This window comes from Antechinus flavipes, chromosome 5, assembly GCF_016432865.1.
Source record: "Antechinus flavipes isolate AdamAnt ecotype Samford, QLD, Australia chromosome 5, AdamAnt_v2, whole genome shotgun sequence".
Taxonomy (NCBI): Eukaryota; Metazoa; Chordata; class Mammalia; order Dasyuromorphia; family Dasyuridae; genus Antechinus; species Antechinus flavipes.
The window spans coordinates 267,561,220-267,581,965 of record NC_067402.1 but is presented as its reverse complement, the minus strand read 5'-3'; the positions used below and the strand labels follow the sequence as shown (position 1 = coordinate 267,581,965).

At 40.0% G+C, this 20,746-nt stretch overlaps 1 protein-coding gene across 1 annotated transcript in view; it reads right to left on the bottom strand.

The window, feature by feature from the left end:
* PLXNC1 (plexin C1) overlaps positions 1-20,746 on the bottom strand; it is a 233,316-nt gene that overhangs the window by 65,894 nt on the left and 146,676 nt on the right. The window contains 4 exon segments of the mRNA XM_052000493.1: positions 9,090-9,236; positions 15,411-15,609; positions 20,074-20,198; positions 20,444-20,482. Coding sequence (XP_051856453.1) covers positions 9,090-9,236; positions 15,411-15,609; positions 20,074-20,198; positions 20,444-20,482 — 510 coding nt within the window.

Below are 20,746 nucleotides of genomic sequence, written 5' to 3'. Positions count from 1 at the left end.
TAAAACGTTTTCCTGGTTCTGCTTGCTTCACTCAACATCAATTCATGGAAATCTTTCCTGCCACAACTTTTTTTTCTCTTTTTAAAAATTTCAATGATATTTTATTCCTTCAAACACATGCAAAGATAGTTTTCAACATTCATTTGTGCAAAACTTTGTGTTTCAAGTTTTTCTCCCTCTCTTTTCTCCTTCCCCCTCCCCCTAAGATATCAAGCTATCTGATATAGGTTAAACATATGGCACTTTTTTTTTTTTTTAAGGCTCTAGCTTTAGAACTAGAAAGAGGTGTCTTCTAGCCCAACACCCTCATTAAAAATTAAAATTTAACAATGAAAAAACTGAAACTTGGGAGTTATGTGACCTGTCCAAAGACACAGTAAGTGGCAGTGACAAAATTCAAACCCAAATCCACAAACTTCATATCATTCTTTTCCATTGAACCACTATTTACATCCAGGGACCCTTTGTCAGTTGTCTCTTGTTCAGTCAGCTGAATGGTGCAGTGGACTGAATTCTGGATTTGACAAATTGGGTTCAAATCCTGACTCAAACTCTTCTTAGCTATGTGACCCTAAGACAAGCAAGGGTTACTTCTTTCTGACTCAGTTTACCCACCTGTAAAGTGATAGTTACACGTGTGTGTGTGTGTGTATGTGTGTATTTGAAAGGCAATTGGCGTTAAATGACTTATCCAGAGTCACATATCTATGACTTACTACGTAATAATTTAAGTAATTACTTATCAAGTAATAAGTGTCTGAGATTGGATTTGAACTCATTTCCTCCTGACTCCAGGGCTAGTATTGTAAAATTTAAAAAAAAAAAAAAAGAAAGAAAGAAAGAAAGAAAGAAAAAAAGAAAGAAAGAAAGAAAGAAAGAAACAAGAAACAAGTTCAATGTAGTAGATTTATGGTTTTATATGAAATCCTCTTTTACATTCTTTATACAGAAGAGTTGGTGTATATGGGATTCAGAATAACAAAAAGACATTTTAAAAAAGGAAAAAGAAAGAAAATTTTTGTCTTGACCAACATCTCCAGCTGGTATTCCCACCCCCATTTTGTGGGGAAGAAACAGAGTCTTTGATAAGTAGACATGTGACTACTTAGTAGACACTAAATATTTCTAACTCAGCTTGTCTCCTTCTTTCTCCCCCTTCCCCATTTTGCATCACTTTTAAAGGTGCTACTATGTTAACAAATCAAGGAAGATTAGAATAGGAAACAAGTTTGTTCCCATTAAGAGACTACTATGCAGATGGATTATATTGTAACTCTCAGTATATCACTAAGGGTTTGGGTGTAACTTTCCAAGTCTGGAACTCAAATAAGACTCTAAATTCAAAGTAGAAGAATATACAGCCCTCCTTTCACTCAGAAAGGAGAAAATTAGATGACTTTGTATTGAAGCAACTACATAATTTTACTTCCTAAATTCTATGTGGTGGGAGGAAAGGTTTTGAATAAGAATCATTAAAAACTTCAATTTCATTTAATATCTCATTTCCACTCCTTGTCATCAAGATGGCAATAGTTTGTTTAAAAATTGTTTTAAAAACACACAAGAAAAATTATATATTGAAATATCTGCCTTGGTTAATGATCCTTCATTTTCTAATAAGAAAAATTTTAAAAAGAAGAGAGGGCAAAAAAGAAGGAGAAAGAAAAAATGGTTTCATTTCTTTGATGTGAAGTTGCAAACAGCAGTTCTGAAGTTAGATTTAGTTTCAGTTTTATCCTAAGTCATAATGAAAATAATTTGCAAACGATGTTATAAGAGAAGGGGGAGGAGGGGGAACCTGGAGGATTGTTAATTAACTTTACTGTTTCTACACAATAGCAAGGGGTATTAAAAACCAGACTGCTCAAGTGCAAACATCAGGAAAGGATGTAATGGGAGCATCACAGAATGACTTAATCGGGACAATGGGTTGCTTAATTACTAGAAAAAAAGGAATCGTTGGGAAGGATAAAATCAGGGCAAAGGAAGGATTTGGAAGTAGTGGTGGGGAACCCTGGGTGACTAGAAAGGTGACAAATTCTGGTTACTGCTCCAGGGAGCTCCCGCTGGACTTGATGGGATCATAATGAAAATACAAACAGCAAAAATCTCCACAGCCTTGAGAGGGGCTACTGGATACAGAGCCAGTCTCAGTCAGGAAATTATTGTTGTCGAGTCATGTCTGACTCTTTGTAACCCCATCTGTTGTTTTCTTGGCAGGGATATTGGGAGGAGTTTGCCGTTTCCTTTTCCAGTTCATTTTACAGATGAGGAAACTGAGACAGACAGGGTTTAGTGACATGCCCAGGATCATACAGTCAGCGAGTGTCTAAGGCCAGATTTGAAATCAGGATGATGAGTCTTCTTGATATCATTCTATCCAATATGGCACCACCTAGCTGGAAGCCTACATTCAGAACTACAGGAGATTTTAGAGGCTATCTCATGTTACAGATGAGGAAGCTATGACCCAGAGAGAAAGAGTGATTTGTTCAAAGTTACAAGGTTAATCAGCATCAGGGCTGGGTTTCCAGTCTGGGTTGATGCCAAATTTTGCACTCTGTTCACCACACTTAATTCTTCTGCTACTCCAAGAGGGAAAAAAAGGCAGAAACCTTAAATAAATCATTTATGGGTCACTGCGGGCTTTGCATCAGGCCCCATAAGTAATTTTCAAGACTTTCTAACTACGTTAAGGCCTTTCTCATAATGAGTTAAATAAGGTCAGCGTGTTTGTTGAAAGATTGCTCCCCATGGTACAGGAGCTCTCCACACCAGCTCTACCAGAGGATGATGCCGACTTACTTCCTCGCTTCAAGTGCTAAAAAGAAATTGATCTCTTAACTTTGATTACAACTAGAAGTTGACTCGCTAATTAAATGAACTTGCTCTGGGTTATTGGATTTTTCTCATCTTGGTTGTGAACTGAAACAATTTCCTTTTCCCCAGGTAGCATACTTCAACACAACTAGGCTCCTCAGCCTTAGCACCCCAAAGTACCAGGAAGGGAAAAAACCTCCTTAGACAGCTCAAAGTCAACCATGAATTGTTTTTCAGTCATATTTGACTCTCCATCACCCTATTTGGGGTTTTCTTGGCAAAGACACTGGAGTTGTTTTCCATTTCCTTCTCCAGCTCATTTGACAGTCGAGGAAACGGAGGAAAATAGGGTGAAGTGATTTACCCCTCAGAGTCACACAGCTAGTAAGTATCTGAGGCTGGATTTGAATTCACTTCCTCCTGACTCCAGGCTGGATTTGAACTCAGGGAGAGACTTCCAGACTCCAGGCCGAGTGCTCTATTCATTGTCCTACCTAGCTATCCGATCATGAATTGATGAGTCTAAATGAACAAAATGAAATCTATCAGAACACAAGGAAAAGGAAACGGGACTAATGATTGTCAATGCATTTCTTTGCTCTGTTCACATTTAGTGCTTTGAGCGGTGGAAGAAAGAGAGAGAGGGAAAGATCAGAAAGCGTGAAGGGAAGCCAGAGGAGCTGTGTTTTTACACAGCCCTTTAAATTTCCCCCCGACTTCTTTTTAACATGTTTTATTGATTCCTTTTATTTTCACATGAGTTATTTCCAGATATTCCAGTTCCTTGCCATAACCTCTCAAAATGAGCCTTTCTTGTAACAATGACATTACCCAAGAATAAGAGATTCAGTGACTGCATCTGAGAGGGCATGCAGTATTGTACACCATAGTCCCCTACCTCTCTACTAGAAGGAGGGACGGTTTCCTCATCTTTTCTCCAAGACAACTAGATGATACCCCTGAGCTGGGTCAGAAGGATCGGAGTTAAAATGTGGCCTCAGACCTTTTCGAGCTGGGTGACCCTAAGCAAGTCACTTCATCTCTATCTGCCTCGAGTTTCCGTATTTGTAAAATGGGAATAATAAGATCACCCACCTCTCAAGGTTATTTTGAGTGCTTCTCATTGTGTCTGGAACATAGTTGGTGTTTTATAAATGCTTATTCCCTTCCTTTAACTTTCAGAAAGTATTTTGTCCTGAAAATATTTCCCCTTGTTAAACAACTTGGGGATGCTTGGAGAAGAACAGGGTAAGAAAATGAACAATAGATCTGGAATCAAATCCTACCTCTGCCACTTCCTACCTCTGTGCCCTTGGCAGGTCACTTCTGGCCCTCAAATTTCTGTAAAATGAGGAGGTTGGACTAAATAGTATCTAGAGCACTAGGCCTGAAGTGAGGAAGAACTGAGTTCAAATCTAGCTTCAGACACTTACTAGCTGTGCGATCCTGGGCAAATCACTTACCCTATTTGCCTCAGTTTTCTCACCTGTAAAATGAGCTGGAGAAGAAACTACCCCAGGATCTTTGCCAAGAAAATCCCAGATAGGGACATAGAGTCACAAGTGACTGAAAAATGATTGAACAACACAGTCCCTTCTAGCTTTACATTAGGAATGTTAACATTCTATGTTCTCACCTTCAAATTCCAACTCTGGGGCAGCTGATACCCACAGCTAATAAGCAATCTTATTTCTCCATGACTTAGTTTCTTCTTCAGGAGAATAAAGGAATGGACTACACGATCTTCTAGAGTCCCTCCCCGTTCTAAGGCTATGATCCTAAAACTCCTTTTGGAGTAGACATCTCCAAGGATGCTGATGCTTTTACCTACCAAGATGGCACAGGGGATAGTGTTGGACTCATCAGGAAGGAACCAAGTTCAAATCTTACCTCAGGTATATACTGGCTGTGTGACCCTGAACAAGTCACTTCATATCTCTCAGGCTGTTTCCTCATCTGTAAAATGGGGATAATAATAACACCTGCCTCGTGAGTTGTACAGGTCAAACGAGATGACACCCATGAGGTGTGGTACAACCTTCTAGGGATAACGAGGGCATCCCAAAAGTCCTAGTACAGCTTTATGCCATTAAACTTTAAAATCACACTGAGACTTTTGATATCCTCTAGATAAATGCTAGCTATTATTAGGACTATATTTTAACTCCTATTACTTCTCATGGTTGTTATTCTGGGGGTGATCTGGGTGGCACAGAAGGGAGAGTGCTGGCTCACAAAACCCTGCCATAGGACCTGGCTTAAGTCAAATATCGCCTCTCTGAAGAAGTATCTTCTTCTGTAAATGAGCTGCTTGGACCTGAGGTGTCCGAGGCTCTGCCAGTCTGAAATCTAGGACCTGATTGTTTAGTCTGTGGGAAGGTCGACTCTGTCTCCCTATCTCTGTCTATCTGTCCCTCCCCTCCTCCCTTATTTCTTTCTCTTCTCTCTTTCTCTTTCTCTCTCCATCTATCTTTCTATCTCTGTGTCTGTCTCTTTGTCTCTCTCTGTCTCTCACTAGCTCCCTGTCTCTCTGTGTGTCTCTTTCTGTCTCTCTGTATCTGTGTTTCTGTCTCTTTGTCTCTCTCTGTTTTTTTTTTCCCCTGTTTCTGTGTCTCTGTCTCTCACTAGCTCCCTCTCTCTATGTCTCTTTCTGTCTCTGCGTCTGTGTCTCTGTCTCTTTGTCTCTCTCCCTTCCGTCTGCCTCTTTCCAGTGATGATCCAGGACCGGAACGTGCTTGTCAGCAGTGACCCATGGATAAAGCAGGGGCAGGAGGTCGGAAGCTGAAGCCAACAGCTCCCCTGGAGCCTTCCTAATCTTAGAGGTGTGAAGCCTCCTTGTTACTCTGTCACATGGGCCTGCCTCCCTTCCTGGCAATCCTGACTCTGACTTCTTAATTTAACCCTGCTCTGCCGTTTCAGATCACTAATATGACTTCCTCTTGCTTTCTGATGATTCTTTTTTCCCTCCCCTTCCTTGAGATAATTTCTTTCTTGGGCACGCCTAGATGCAACATTAGCCTCTATCAGCCTCTGACATTTGCACAGACAACCACAGGAGCCTTTGAAAACCAGACACAGAGCACAGATTCGGAGGCTGGAGGGGGTGGGGGCAGCCCTCAGAGGCCACCACATCCAATCCCCTCCTTTGACACATGTGGAAACTGAGGCTAAGCCAATTCCGAGCCCTGATCAGAATGATGAAGGAGAGGAGGAAAAAAGGAAGGGAAATAAGACAGATACAGTATGAAGAATTTCCTACAGAAGAAATGCAATTTTTAGGAGTTTCTCTTGACCTTCTGCTAATATCACACAAAGCCTGACCGAGTCATATGACTTTTCAACGATTTCTAGTATAATCCACCACGAAAGAGAGTCTGGGCCATGGTCAATAAAATGCATTCGAAACAGAAAGTAATTTTAAAAGCTGGGGCCCACGTAATAAACGAGAGGCCTGTCTCTTTTCTAGTTCACAAATCTGTTTTCTCTACAGACAAATTCCTCTTTGAAGGGAAGGATTCTTGTGGATTTCTGAAATGGTCATTATCCATTAGCTTCCCTCCCCAGGGCCATAAGGAAATAAGAAGTCTTCATAAATTTCTTCAACATCAAATAACTCATGAGCCCAGTGTTAACAAATCAAAAACACATGACCTTAATTGGCCGTGAAATAAACAATACTTTTAAATGGAAGGGAGAAAAAAAATCTGCTCTGATGAAAAACCTTAAAAAAAAAAAAAAAAACCCAGCTTAAAAAAAACCCCAGATGTGAACCTCAAAAATACTCTTGCAAACCAGCTAACCCTCTCTCTGCCTCCCTTCCCCCATCTCAACTGTTCTTTTCACACCTTCCTTCTTCTGGTCTAATGTTTTTGATGAAACCAAAACATTGTTGGATTCCCCCAACCTATTTTTACTTTCAAATCAATTTTCTTTGGGGAATTTTTAGGGGCTTGGAACCAAACCAGCCCAGAGTCAAGTAAAATACATGTAAAGCTACTTCCTCAGTTCTTCATCTGAATGCTGAACAACATTGAACAAGAGTGGTACCAATGGGAATGGGTACAAGGAGCTCTCCGGGAAAGCCTCACGGGGGAGTCGAGGCAAACCTCTGGGAAAACCGGCCTTCACACTTACATGCTGTGTGAGCGAGAGGGCAAATCACTGAATCTCTGTGGACCTGGGCTTCCTCATGTTTAAGAAGAATAAATAATCACCATTCTACACAGCTCTAAGGATAGTGTGAGGCTCCAGTGAGCTCACTAACACATTGCATCACTGATTTCTAGCTCAAGGGGCCTCTTATTCCGTTCCCGGTGCCCAGCCTTCTCTTCCAATGACTCTGCAAGTACCTTGTACGTGCCGTACACATATCGTCTCCCCCATTAGCACGTAAGCTTCTTGAGGACAGGATCTGTTTTGGGGTCCCCGCTCCCTGGCAACAGAGCTTGTTCAGGGCCTGCCTGACTGATACTCTAGCCTTGTTTTTTCTAAGTCCCAAAGCACCAACACTAGAAATAATGGGTAGAAATTGCAGCCAGGAAGATGTCAGCTCCATAGAAAGAGAAAATCCCCAACAGTCAGTGTGATTCAAAAGCGGAATGCTATTTCATGAGGGAGTAGGTATCCTACCTTATCAGAGAATCGGCTCCAATTTTTGCTAGATTGCATGACCTCTAAGGTACTCTTCAGCTCAGATTCTCTATGTACTGGACTTTGAACAGGGAAGACCTACATTCAAATCCTCCTCCACCACTAGCTGTGTGATCCAGGAGAAGTCAAACAACCTTTCTGTGCCCCGGGACAGGCACCTGTAAACTAAAGAGGGTCGGAACTCAATGGCCTCCAAGGCCCCCTCCTGCTTCTACATCTCTGATCCCAGGTTTCTTTTATGGATGCTACGGGAATCGAGCATTACCATGCAATGTCATTCAATTATGCAGGATTTATAGATTCCATCTGGGATTATATTAGAGTGAAATCAGCCTTAGGAGGCAGGCTGCAGACCAGGGCCACTTTAGGGGAAGATAATACCCAGCATCTCCTGTGCCACATGCGTCAGCAAAGCATTCTCCTTCCAGGAAAGGCCAGTCCCACGTGGTAATAGTGACTGATCACCCATAACAGCAGATATGGGGAGTTTCATCCATAACAGACAGAAAGCATAGCCAAAACACAGTCCAAGCCAACGTGGTGCCTTCTCCAATTAACGGGTGCATTCGTCCAAGACAACGTCGCCATGCTTGCCGTCCCAGGCAAAGCCACAAGAGAATCAGCAACACAAATGAGCAATCCCAAAAACTCACTGTCATTTTTCTGCTCTTCTCCCTCCTCCCAGCCCTCACTCAAGAAGTTGGGAAGAGGCCCAGAGCCACTGTATGGATGTACATCTTGCAGCTGGAAGCGCTCATAATTCCCCACCCTGCCCCCCAAAGACAGAGTCATCTCTTCCTCCGATCTGCCTTCACGGAAAAAGGGAGAGAATTCTTAAATGAACTTGGAGAGACTACGGGGCTGGGCTCCCTCCAAGGTTCTCAGCATCGCCCAAATGTAACCAACCTCTCTCTGTGTGGGAAAGGCCACAGGGAAAGAGGGGGAGGAGGGTCCTTCTCTTTCCTTTCCTTTCCTTTTCTTCCTCCTCCTCTTCCACCACGTGAAATCCCCCAAACAGCTAGCCGAGCCGACGCCGCTCATTATTTACGGCATCACTCCAAAAATAGTGATGAAATCACGGTATATTAAGTGCACGACACCAAACATTTGTAACTAATCCAAGGAAATAAAGTACGCGTGTCGTGTGGCACAGGAAACTCAAGCTGAATTAATCTCGTGTTATCTTTCTAAAATAAACCCCCCGTTCCGATTCAGCTGTGGCGCATCTTCACACATTGTCTCCCCGAGAAGAACGGTCTGAGAAATCCTGATTGCAATTACAAGAATTGAATAGGGAACACTTTGCAGCTTCTCTGACAACGTGGAGAGCCATAAGCCATCCCGATATTAAAATCTTTGGAAATTGATGACTGCCCCAGGCGTCATTAAGACACTCCCTGCACCCAAGTAATTAAAATCTATTATTTGAACATGGCGTTAATATTTTATCAACTATTGTTTTTAATTAACAAAATGGATGAATCTCTCACAGCGGGAATTCTATCCTTTCATTTGGATATGGCTTTCCCTCTCTCTTTCCTGACCAGGTCCCCCCTCTCCTCTTGCTCTTTCTGGTAAATACTGATGCATTTGGAAGGAAAGAGTAATAGCAAACATACCACGGTGCTGAATTCAGGCACTTGCCACAGGAGCCAATCCTCATTAAGCGTGTACAGGGCTTTGGAGGTGATGACGTCCACTGGACCTTTGTTTATTTTCTGGTTTAGGGTTGTCACCAACAAATAGAAGGGCTCTCCAACGGTCTCCTTGGGAAGGAATGGGACAAGAGACAACACGGTTAGTTTTCAGTGGGATGCAGCACGCGGCCGAGGGGCGAGGATTCTGTGAACGGCAGCCAGGAGGGGGAAACGGAGTAGGGATCCCCAGGGAGCATCCCTACCTCCAATTCTAGCAGAGGGAAGACTTGTGGTTTCATGTAGTCCAAGGACCCAGATTGTGAGATCATGGGATCTTGGATGGGACCCTCATTTTAGAGATAGGGAAGCTGAGGACCCACAGGTCATTGTTGTTGGTCCTTCCTTCTCAAAGGCATCGGGTTCCAAGTATCTAAGGGAGGATTTGAACCCAGATCTACTGATGGTAGCTCTGAGCTTTTTCCCAGCCACCAAGCACAATACCATATATAGATATATATATTTGTGCGTATGACATGGCTCTAAGTGTACATAGGTATACAGGTGTACTTGTTTCTATACTTACTATATTATACTATATTATTATACAGTGCACATTTTATATACAGAGGTAGCCATGTGAATGAGATCACATGTATATGGTACATGCTTGTAATCTATATTTATATGCACAACATACACGCAGTACGTTATATGCACACATACATACTGTATCTAAACACATACAATCACATTTATTATGCATATACAAGTAAATATTTATATCATTTACATAAACATATATACATGACAGACTTCTACCTCTTTGTGTAGACGTGTTCCCATTTCTGTACACAATATACATGTGGTATGTTTTATCTGTGTGTACACATATATTTTTAATGTATATAACACATGTTGCATGCACACATATTTATATTGTATATACACAAAGACAAAACATTTATATAGTTGTGCATTTTACCTATTCGTGAATACATGTATTCCTATTTCTGTGCACAATAAACATGATGCATATTTTATATGTATGTGCATATATTTATATTATGTATAACACATGTTGCATGCATACATATTTATATTATATATACACAAAGACAAAACATCTAAATAGTTGTGCATTTTACCTATTCGTGCATACACGTGTTCCTATTTCTGTGCACAATATACATGATGCATATTTTATATGTATGTACATATATTTATATTGTGTATAACACATACTTATGTTTCATGCACATATAGTTATATTGCATATACACAAATACAAAACATTTATAATTATGTCATTTGCACATGCATGGAAATATACCACGACATAGTTCAACCTATTAGTGCACACATGCATTCCTATTTCTGTGCACAATATACATAATGCATATTTTATATGTATGTATATATATATATTTATATTATATATAACATACTTATGTTGTATGCATATATAGTTATTTTGTACACACACAAACACAAAACACTTATAATTATATTATCTGCACATTCCTGGAAATACATACCATGACATATTTCCACCTATTTGTGCGCACACAGATTCCTATTTTTGTGCACAATATACAAGTGGCATATTTTACGTGTATGAACACACACATTTATTTTGTACATAGCCATACGTGCATGGGTGCATACATAAATAGTACAGAAGCGTATACTTCTGTATATTAAGAAATTAAGAAAGAAGACAGGCTGGTCCTTTGGTGAGAGCGAGAAATAACTGAGAGGTAGCCAGATTTTCCATTGGTGGGATACTCATTCCTCAAAATGTCAAAAGAAAGCAAGGAAGGCACCCAGCCTGGTGACAGGTGCTCTGTCTCCCCGCCCCAGTGCGGATTTTTGTGAGGACGTGGCAGACGAGTTTCTGTGTACATCACTGGAGGGAGGATGGATGTACATTGATAAGATCACAAATTCTCTTGAGAATTTTAAGTCTATAGAAAAATGATGTGGATGAAGTGTCACAGCCTAGAGAACAGAGAGCGGTCCTCGGATTTACAGCAAGACTTGGATTTAAATGTTGCCTCTGACACGAGCTGTGTGATCTTGGACAAGTCACTGAAACTATTTGCCTCAATCCATTGAAAAAAGGAAATGGCAAATCACTCCAGTATCTTCACCAAGAAAACTCCACAGAAAGGATCACAGAATGTTGGTGATAACACAGAGCATTGACCATAATCAAACAACTCTGGGAAAATCACTTCTTAATGCCCTGAGAAACTATTCAAGTCTTTCAGTCACAGAAGAATTAGAAATTTGTATTGGTGGAGGGAGTTTCTTTAATGGGAGTTCCTTGTTCCAATTAAATCACAACCCCCCCCACCCAAAAAAAAAAAAAATGGAGAGCTAAGCGTCACATTTTAGAGATTAACTATTTACTAATAATATGCATTATAGAGCACTTTCCACAAAATAATCCTATAAGATGATTGGTGTATTATTATTCCCATTTTATAGATGAAGATAATGAGATTCAGAAAATTATCCTGGATAGACAGGCCAGGATTGCATCCCAAGGATCTAGGCCTCTTCTCATGGTATCATATTATCCCTCTGGTTATGACATCTGAATGAACTTCTGCATCGAAAGTTTATCAGATGGTTAATGTCCAATAACAATCAATGGACCCATTGTGCTTGTGTATAGGTTTTCATTCTCAGCAAAAATTTCCAGAGAACTAAAGAATCACCGAGCTGGAAGGGACTTGAGAAGCCAATGAGGTGAAAATATACTTCAACAAGAATTCTCTTCACATCATAGGACACAGAGCTAGAAGGGACTCGAGTTGCCATTTAGCCCAACTCTCTCCTTTTACAGATCTATAAACCGAGGTCGGGAGAGGTTAAGTGACACACAACCAGGAAGCAAATAAATCTCATCTGAATCCAAATGAAATGTTTTTTCCAATTGGACCATCCAACAAATGTCCATTTGTCTTTTCTTGAAAATCTTATGTGAGGAATAGTCTCCTCCTGGCAACTCATCCAGCTATGGGACAGTTCTAATTGTTAGAAAAAAAATTAACTCTAAATCAATTAAATCTAAATCTGTGTACTTCCATCATTACTCTTGGTCCTCTCCTCTTGGGCCAAGCAGAATAAGTGGAATTTTTCTATGTATTAGTCCTTGATTTGAAGATAGCTATCAAATATTGCCCTTTCCCATATCTTTCTTTTAGCTTAAAAATTCCAAGTTCTTTCAACCAATGACATGAACAGGAGATTACATCAGCATCCAGAGAGTTGCCTTTTTTTGGACATTCTCCAATTTAATCAATATCCTTCTGAAAAAATGTTACCCAGAGCTAAATATAATACTATAGCAGTAACCTGACTCAGGAAGAGCCCAAAAGGACTGTGACCTCCTTCCTATGTCCTGGATAAAACATTGCTCAACTGCAGCCTCTAATCACATTCGTTTTCTTGATTACTTTGCTTGATTGTTAATTAGTTTAGTGCGTGTGGTCTACTAATATCCTCAGATCTTCTTCAGACAAGCTGTTAACTACCTACAAATGTTATGCTTATTTAACTGTCCTTATTAAGGGTTCCTCTTCCAACAAAATCCCATATTATTGCCTTACCATAATATTACTTTCAAGTGATCCAAAGCCGGGGGTCAACAAGTTTCTGATAAACTGGACAGGTTTTTTAAAATGGTCTGGTGGTAGTCTGCCCTTGAGGACTAATCTAACAACTAATTTTGGGAAATACCCATTTCCAATTGTGAAATACCCATACCCAAATCATGGATCCTCGAAAGTTTAAAGACCATCTAGACCTCAAGATAGTAATATTAAAAAAAAAAAAAAAAACCAAACAACTCAAACACTAAATAATGTAACAATTAACCTCAGAAATAAGAATAAACCAAAATTAATTGACCAATTTGCCAAGCTCGGTAAACACCATCTCTTTTTTGCATGATTAAAGCAGTCCTTAATTAAACCAATCATTTCTAACCTCATCTCCCACTAGTCCCCAGCATAATCCCTGTGTCTTCCAAGATGGCTTCCTTACTATTCCCCAAACATGGAATACTTATTCCTGTCTCTATACCTGTCTTCTCAGGCAATGAGAATCCAATTATCTAGCCAGAGTTAAAGAATGACATCCCATTCTGTTTCTTTTAAGGGGTTCCAATGTCAGTTTGAGAATTTCTCAACATAAAAAGGACAAATGACTTGCCCAAGAAATCACTTTGATGATTTTTTATTATTGAGATAAATTAAAATTCCAAAGAAGGGTTTAAGCTCCTTGAGGGAAGGGAATGTTCTGGTTTTGTCTTTGCATCTTTGATGGGCGAAAGGAAGGTGGAAAAATAAACATTTATGTAATTGCCAGGCACTATGTCAAGTACTTTTACAAATATAATTTTACTTGATCCTCACAAAAACCCTACAAGGTAAGTACTATTATTATTCCCATTTTACAGTTGAGAAAACTGAGGCAAACAGAGGTGAAGTAACTTCCTTAAGTCACTTAGTACTGGAAACTGTGCCCGACACATAGCATGTGCTTGATAAATGTTCTCTGAATTGAATTTAACAAGTTGCTAGGGCAATGAGGTCTCAAACTTTTTGGTCTCAGGACTTCTTTATTGAGGAACATCCCTCTCCCCCAATCACAAAAAGCTTCTGTTTATATGGATTATAATTATTGATGTTTTTACCATATTAGAAATTAAAATCTTTTGATATCACAATTTTGCAGACTTCATGAAAGGGAGTTAGAGACGCCTTAGGTTTTTGAGAACAGCAGCTTTGGGACAACTCTCCAAGAACGCAAACCGAAAGGAAGGGGCCCATCTGTATGGGCGGAGAATTTTCTCACTGAGAGTTCCTTATATCAATGAAACTATAGATCTAAGCCAAATAAATTAAATTGAATTAAAGGTACCCCAAAGGGCCAAGAAGGATGGCGAGTCTAAGCAGGGCAGAATGTACTACCAAATTTAACCATATATACAAAGTGATGTAAAAGATATTATTGATCAGGGAAGGAGAAGGCTGGTTATGTAATGAAGGTGAGAGTTAACAGTTAGATGTTGGATACCTGAAGGTTTGCAAGGGAACCTATGAAATATTAAACAAACTCCAATAAGAACTCAAGTACATGAGGTAAATAAAGGAGGGTTAATGGAAGGACAAGGATGAATGGAGGATTTAGGGAAGGAAAAAGACGAGTATCATAAAGGAGGGAAAGTTTCAAATGGGGGAATGTCCTTATTGAGGAGATAATGATTATAGGGCCCAGGAAGACAAGGATGAAGATATCAGGAATCTAACTAGTTTTTAAGTATCAGATAAATAAGGGGAGGGGGAAAGGCTGATTTAATTAGCCTCTCTACCCAGGTATTGCTTGGGGGCAAGATGGATTGCTAGGAAAACATCATATGTCTTCTTTCAAGGCAGCATTAAACATTAAAGTAAGCACAGCTGTGGATGCCACCCTCTATTTAGACCCACATCTCAGTCTTGTACTTAAATACTATTGTTGAAAATTAGTGGCATAGCAATACATCCTGTTCAAGGTTCAATTAAGTTCTAGGACTGGCTATAAATACACAGTTTTTCTTCTTGAAATGGGTACAGAATGAAATTAAAGGAGAATAACAACTTTCCTGTCACACAAATATCACTTTTGACATCTTTATTTTATTTTATTTACCAAAGATAAAACGAAGGGAAAACATAGCTGAATTAAGTGGACGGCTGGAAGTGACGAATGCTTTGAGAAATCCAATTTCCTTCTATCTATACGTCCAGACAACAACTCAAACTAGGCAAATGAGGGTCCTTAGGGGAACCTGTTTTAAGGACCAGTTAGATATTATTTGTAATTAGCACATCCTTTGTTTTTATGTAAATGGCTCTCTTTCAAATGCTCCCAGCTATTTTTAAGTACATTCTCTTTAATATTTTAGATATTCTCTCTCTTATGCTGTCCTTTTTAGGATGACTAGGAAACTGAAGGGACTTAATTAATTTTAATTGATAGAGGCAAGGTACATCTAAAATATCTTAATGTCTTTCTTCATAAAGAAATTATGTCTGGGGAAATGAATAATATTCACAAGATATTCCTTCTACTAGCTGCTTTTTTTCCCCCCAGGCATCTCCATGCTTGGGATGAGGGCCAAGGCAGAAAAGCTGTTGTTTTGACACTATGGAGTACTCAGGGTCTGTACTGCAAAAGAAGTCAATGTCTGCTAAAAATAAGACCCAAGATTGTCTTACCTCTGACACTGCAGAAAGATGAGGCACTTACCCGGAGAAAGCCAGAGAGGCAAACAGACATCCAATTTGTGAGGAGCTTTTCCACAACAGACTCGGTCCGTCGGAGCATCAGCTTGGGCTGCATGTTACTCGATTGCTCCATCAGGTCTCGCGTGAGGACCTCGAGGATGCTGGTCAGGTAGACGAGCTTGGTCTGGAGGGCGATGGTCAGGAATGAAGCAAACAGACACCTGGATGAGAAAGAGACAATGAGGAGTCGGTGGATGAGAGCCCACTGGGAGACAGACGGAGTAAGGGACGCACATCAATCTAGCTCTGGATTTCACACAGTTCTTTGGGGGAGAACTCTGGGCACCTCATGAGGTGTGGACTGCGTGGGGGTTGCCATAACAGCCCAGGACAGCTCTCACTTTCTGGGCACAGATGCCCCACCGACTGTTACTTAACCCAACGTTGCTAACGCCCTGAAGGTAGACTACGGACTGGAAAGAGATGCACTCCCAACTCTGACTTTATATACTTCAAAGCTTTCTTCAAAGCACCATCAGAAACTACTTTCCCCCCCACTCAAGACCTTTCCTGATTCTGCTCCTCCACAATTACTTTGAGAATATATTTAGTGTGGTGCAGTAGAGAGCCCACTTTGAAGTCAAAGGAAAACTGGGGTCCCAGGACCACTTTTGACACACAGACTGTATGACCTCTGAACAACTCATTTAATTTCTCAGACAAATGAGTGAAATAGAAAGTGCTGACTGATGTTAAGTAGAGGGAGTTTCCTAGATGAATGAAACCACAAGGTCCATTTTTATATTGAGGTCTTGGTGTGCCCAGTGACCAGTACAGTATATGGTGTACATAGGTTTGAGCAGAACTGAGTAAATTAATGAATTCCTTTCTACTCCAGGGCTTAATCATGCCGGGGAAGCGGCCGTGGGGTATTTGTTGTTCAGCACTTCAGTCATGTTTCACTCCATTTGGGGTTTTCTTGGCAAAAATACTGAAGCAATTTGTCATGTCCTTCTTCAATTCCTTTTACAGATGGGGAAACTGAGGCAAGCAGGGTGAAGTCACCTGACCAGAGTCACACCTCCAAGAAGTGTCTGAGGCGGAATTTGAACTCAGTTAGATGAGAATTCCTGACTCCAGACTTTATTCAGTGTTCTGTGTTAGGTGGTCATTAATTCTGATAGTTTATACAAAGTTTATATAAAGACATCAAGTATTGGCCTGGCCCTGGACCAAATAAAGGCTCATTTTTGATATTGGACACAGAGTGATTTTATTTTGGTTGAAGGAAAGGGGATAAGATACTGGCAAGAAAAAAAAAAGGCAAAAAACCGTGAGCATGAATATTGCCTCACGTGCACAATAATATAACCCTGGGGCAGTGGACCTCTCTCAGCCTCAGTTTCCTTATCTGTAAAGGGGGGACAATAACAATACCGACTGTCCAGGCTTGTTATGAAGGTCAAATAAGATTATATAGGCAAGTACTATACAAATTTCAAAGCTCTCTATAAATGTTAGCCACTGTGATTGTTTATTAAGTTTTAGAAGGATGGCCACATACACCAGTGGACAGAGAACTTAAAACCAATTTAATCAAGTGCAGCTCAGAGGAAGCTAGGTGTGTGTAGAGCACTGTGCCCAAAGTCAAGAAACCCGAGTTCAAATTTGACCTCAGCTACTTTCTAGTTGTGTGACTCTTGGAGAAGTTTCTTAATTACTATCTGCCTCAATTGTGAAACAGAGTTTATAACAGCAACTTCCTTGCAGGGTCATTGGGAGGATTAAATGAGATATTATTTGTAAAGTGCTTAACACAGTGTCTGGCATACCATAGGTAATATATAAATGCATATTGTGTCCCTTACTCCCTCCCCCATCCAATAAGCATTTATTAAGTGCCTACCATGATGGGTGCTAAGGAAAATAAAAAACAGTCCTCTACCCCCAAAGAATTTATATTCTGTCTGAAAAGACATAAAGTATTCAACTGATACTTTAAAAATCTTTTTTGTGTGAGTCTGAACCATTGTGACACAATGAATCTTGATTTATACACACACACACACACACAAAATGTATGTGTGTTTATATAAAATATCAATTCAGCACATAAATCCTAATGCTGGTCTTCTTGTCTGAACCACCTCCTGTTCTCTTCTGGGCACTTTAAAATGCTTCCCTGAAATGCTTATCACTGTTTTCTTTCTTTCTTTTTGCATCACTATTGCCTGCCATCATGCCCAATTCTCCCCAATGACTTTAAAAAAAAAGAAAATCCTCTCTTGTAAACATTAGCATAACCAACTAAACAAATCCACCCTTTAACCATCTATTTGATCACTGGAGGAGAGAAATATGATGAAGAAGTCAGTGGCTTAGAAAAGCTTCCTACAGATGCTGAGCTCTGGATGAAGAGGCAGAGGTGACACAGAAGGCATTTCAAGCATAAGGAACTTTCCCTGTGCAAAGACATGGGGGGTGGGTAGAACATGGGCAAAGGGGATCATTTTGGCTCAAAATCAAATTCTATAAATACGGAATAATGTGTAATAAGTCGCTCAAGCTTGATAACACCGGGTAAAACTAATACTCTTTAAATACAAATATGAACAGATTTGTGCAAAATAATAGTCTATGAAATCATATATCTTTGAAGTATTGATGTCAAAAATGATGATGACAGGGACAAGACTATGTATGACATTAGGAAAAAAAGGGGGAAGACTGGTCACGGATTGAAACACAAGTAATACAGAGACAGACCAAGTGTGACACTGTACTTTTTAAGACAGTTTGTTAACCAAAAGGAAATCTCCCCAGCTCTGGGAGAGGGGAAATCTCTCTGGAAGATTTGTGGACAGATGCAGATAAGAGAGAGTGAAAAAAAGAATCCCTACCCTGATGTCATCACACATCCATCTATTTATAAGTCATGCAACTTTAAAAAAAAAAAACCCAGAAAATACTACTTCTGCTTTTTGAAGAAAGACTCGTGCCTTTTCATTGTGTTGTAATTGGGTGCTTTAAAGGGCACATGAGGTTGTGTAAGTGATTTAGTGATGAGGATGATGAGGATGATGAGGATGATTGATGATGATACCTGGCATTTATATAATGCTCAAAGGTTTGAAAATCGATTGATCTCACTTGACTTTCACAACAATCCTATTAGGAAGCCATTCTATAGCTGGGAAACTGAGGCAGACAGAAGTGATTTGGGGCATAGCTAGTGTCTGAGACTGGATTTGAACTTGGGACCTTTTGATTCCAGATCTAGTACTTTATCCTTTAAGTCACTTAATAGTCCAAATGGAGTTAGAATCAAGGTTACAAGATACTTTGTGTCCTATAATTAATCTCATTGGTTTGGGGATTCCTCTACCAATGTTGGTTGGTACCTTCTGTGTATCTTTTAGTCTTTGAGAGCTGCCTGGGGGCACGAGGGCATCAATGACTTCTCCAGGTTGGCAAAGGCATCTGTATCCAGGGCAGGGCCTGAACATAACCATTCTGATACTGCAGCTCTCTACTTCCCATTAGACTCCAGCTGTCTCATTTTCTATATGATACGGTTTTTAAGTGCTAACCTTTCACTAATTTCTGATTTTGATGTCAGACGGCAAGTCGCTTAACCCTAAATGCCTCTGAAAAAAAGAAAAATTGGATCGCCAAAGATTAGGGCAGTGGAGCTCAGTTATTAAGCATCTATTATGTGCCGGGCACTGGTGACCAACAAAAATATAACTCTACTTATCCTCAAGATGCTGACATTCTAAAAAGGGAGACACATTCGTATGTACAATACACAAATGAGGCAAAATCAACACACAGGTTCCCCTTGGTATAGACGGGAAATACTAGCCACCAGGGTGGGGATGGAAGGCTTCCTGCAGATAACAGCAAGTGAGCAGATCATTGAGGGAAACCGAAGATTCCCGGGGACAGAAAGGGGGAGGGGGACATCCCAGGCCCGGGGAACAGTCAGTATAAAGGCTTGGGGATGAGGTGCCATGTGTGAGATCACTTTGGCTGGTCTTTAGACTGAATGGATTTGATGAAGTTGGAAAGATGCCCAGAGACAGAATGTTGCCCAAAGACCACCCTAGCTACATTGGGAAAGATTTATCACCACAGGACTCACCCAACAGATTAACTGTTTAGGCCACAACAACTCACAATGCCTCTCAGGCTGATGGGATTTATTTCATTTTATTTTATTTTATGGTGCTTTGGATCCCCTTGGCATTTGGTGAAATCTATGGCCCCCTTCTCAGAATGTTTTTAAATGCATGAAATACCATTTAAAACAAAAGTTAATGAGAGGAAAAATATTATTTCTTTTTCTCATCCATGTTCATGGACTCTTTGAAATTTATTCATGGGGGGAAATTTTTAGATTATAAATTAAGAATTCTAGCTCTTAGGCATGGAAGGGGCCACATCTGCATTAGTAGAGGAAGTATCCCTGTTGATGAAATCATAGTTCTTTTGAGAATTATTGTAGTATAATGGGATGGAAGGAAGCACTGGATCCAAATTTCAGCTCATTCACTTGTGAGTCTGAACAATTCACTTCATCTCTCTGGACCTCAGTATTCCCATTTGTAACCGAAGGCAATAAACTAAATCTACGATCCCATGAAGTATGAATGACACATCAAGGTGGGTTGGTACTCACATACCTGTCTTTCACGGAAAAACTCTTCTGTTTTTCCAGAGTATGAATGACAGTAACAAGGAAACTTTTGTTGCAGATTAATGCATCTAAAGCAATGAGGCTTTCATTCTTATCTCCTGGGTCTCGGCTCTGGAACACACAAATTTATTTATCTCTTTTTTGGGGGAAATAAAAAACTAAACAGGATATTCACAGTGGGATTAGGCAATCAATGAATTGCTAATTTAATACTGAATTTATTGTACCGAAAAAAGACAACAAATCAATTCCAAGCTAATAATGATGATAATGATAACGATGAGGGAAGGGAGGGTGCTATGCCACCTAGACACATGCCAGTCTCCAGGCTAAAAATGAAAACTTAAGATACTTACATGCATGTCTTCGGTGAAGATGTGGGTAAAGCCACCTGACTGAGGAGAAGAAGATACTTGTATTATTCATGAGATGCAAAGGAAATGAAAACTCCGTTTTATTATACCAAACTCAATTTTAATAAAGGAGTAACACTATTTGCTAATCTTAACGGCCTAAGGGCTTATATTTTCTGTAAACCCTTACAATGCATAATAAATAATTATTCAGGATTCATGGGACACAATTGAATATTCCAATTGGAAGAAGAGCCACTTCATTATTCTCATTTATTTATTTATTCATTCATTCGTTCCTTCATC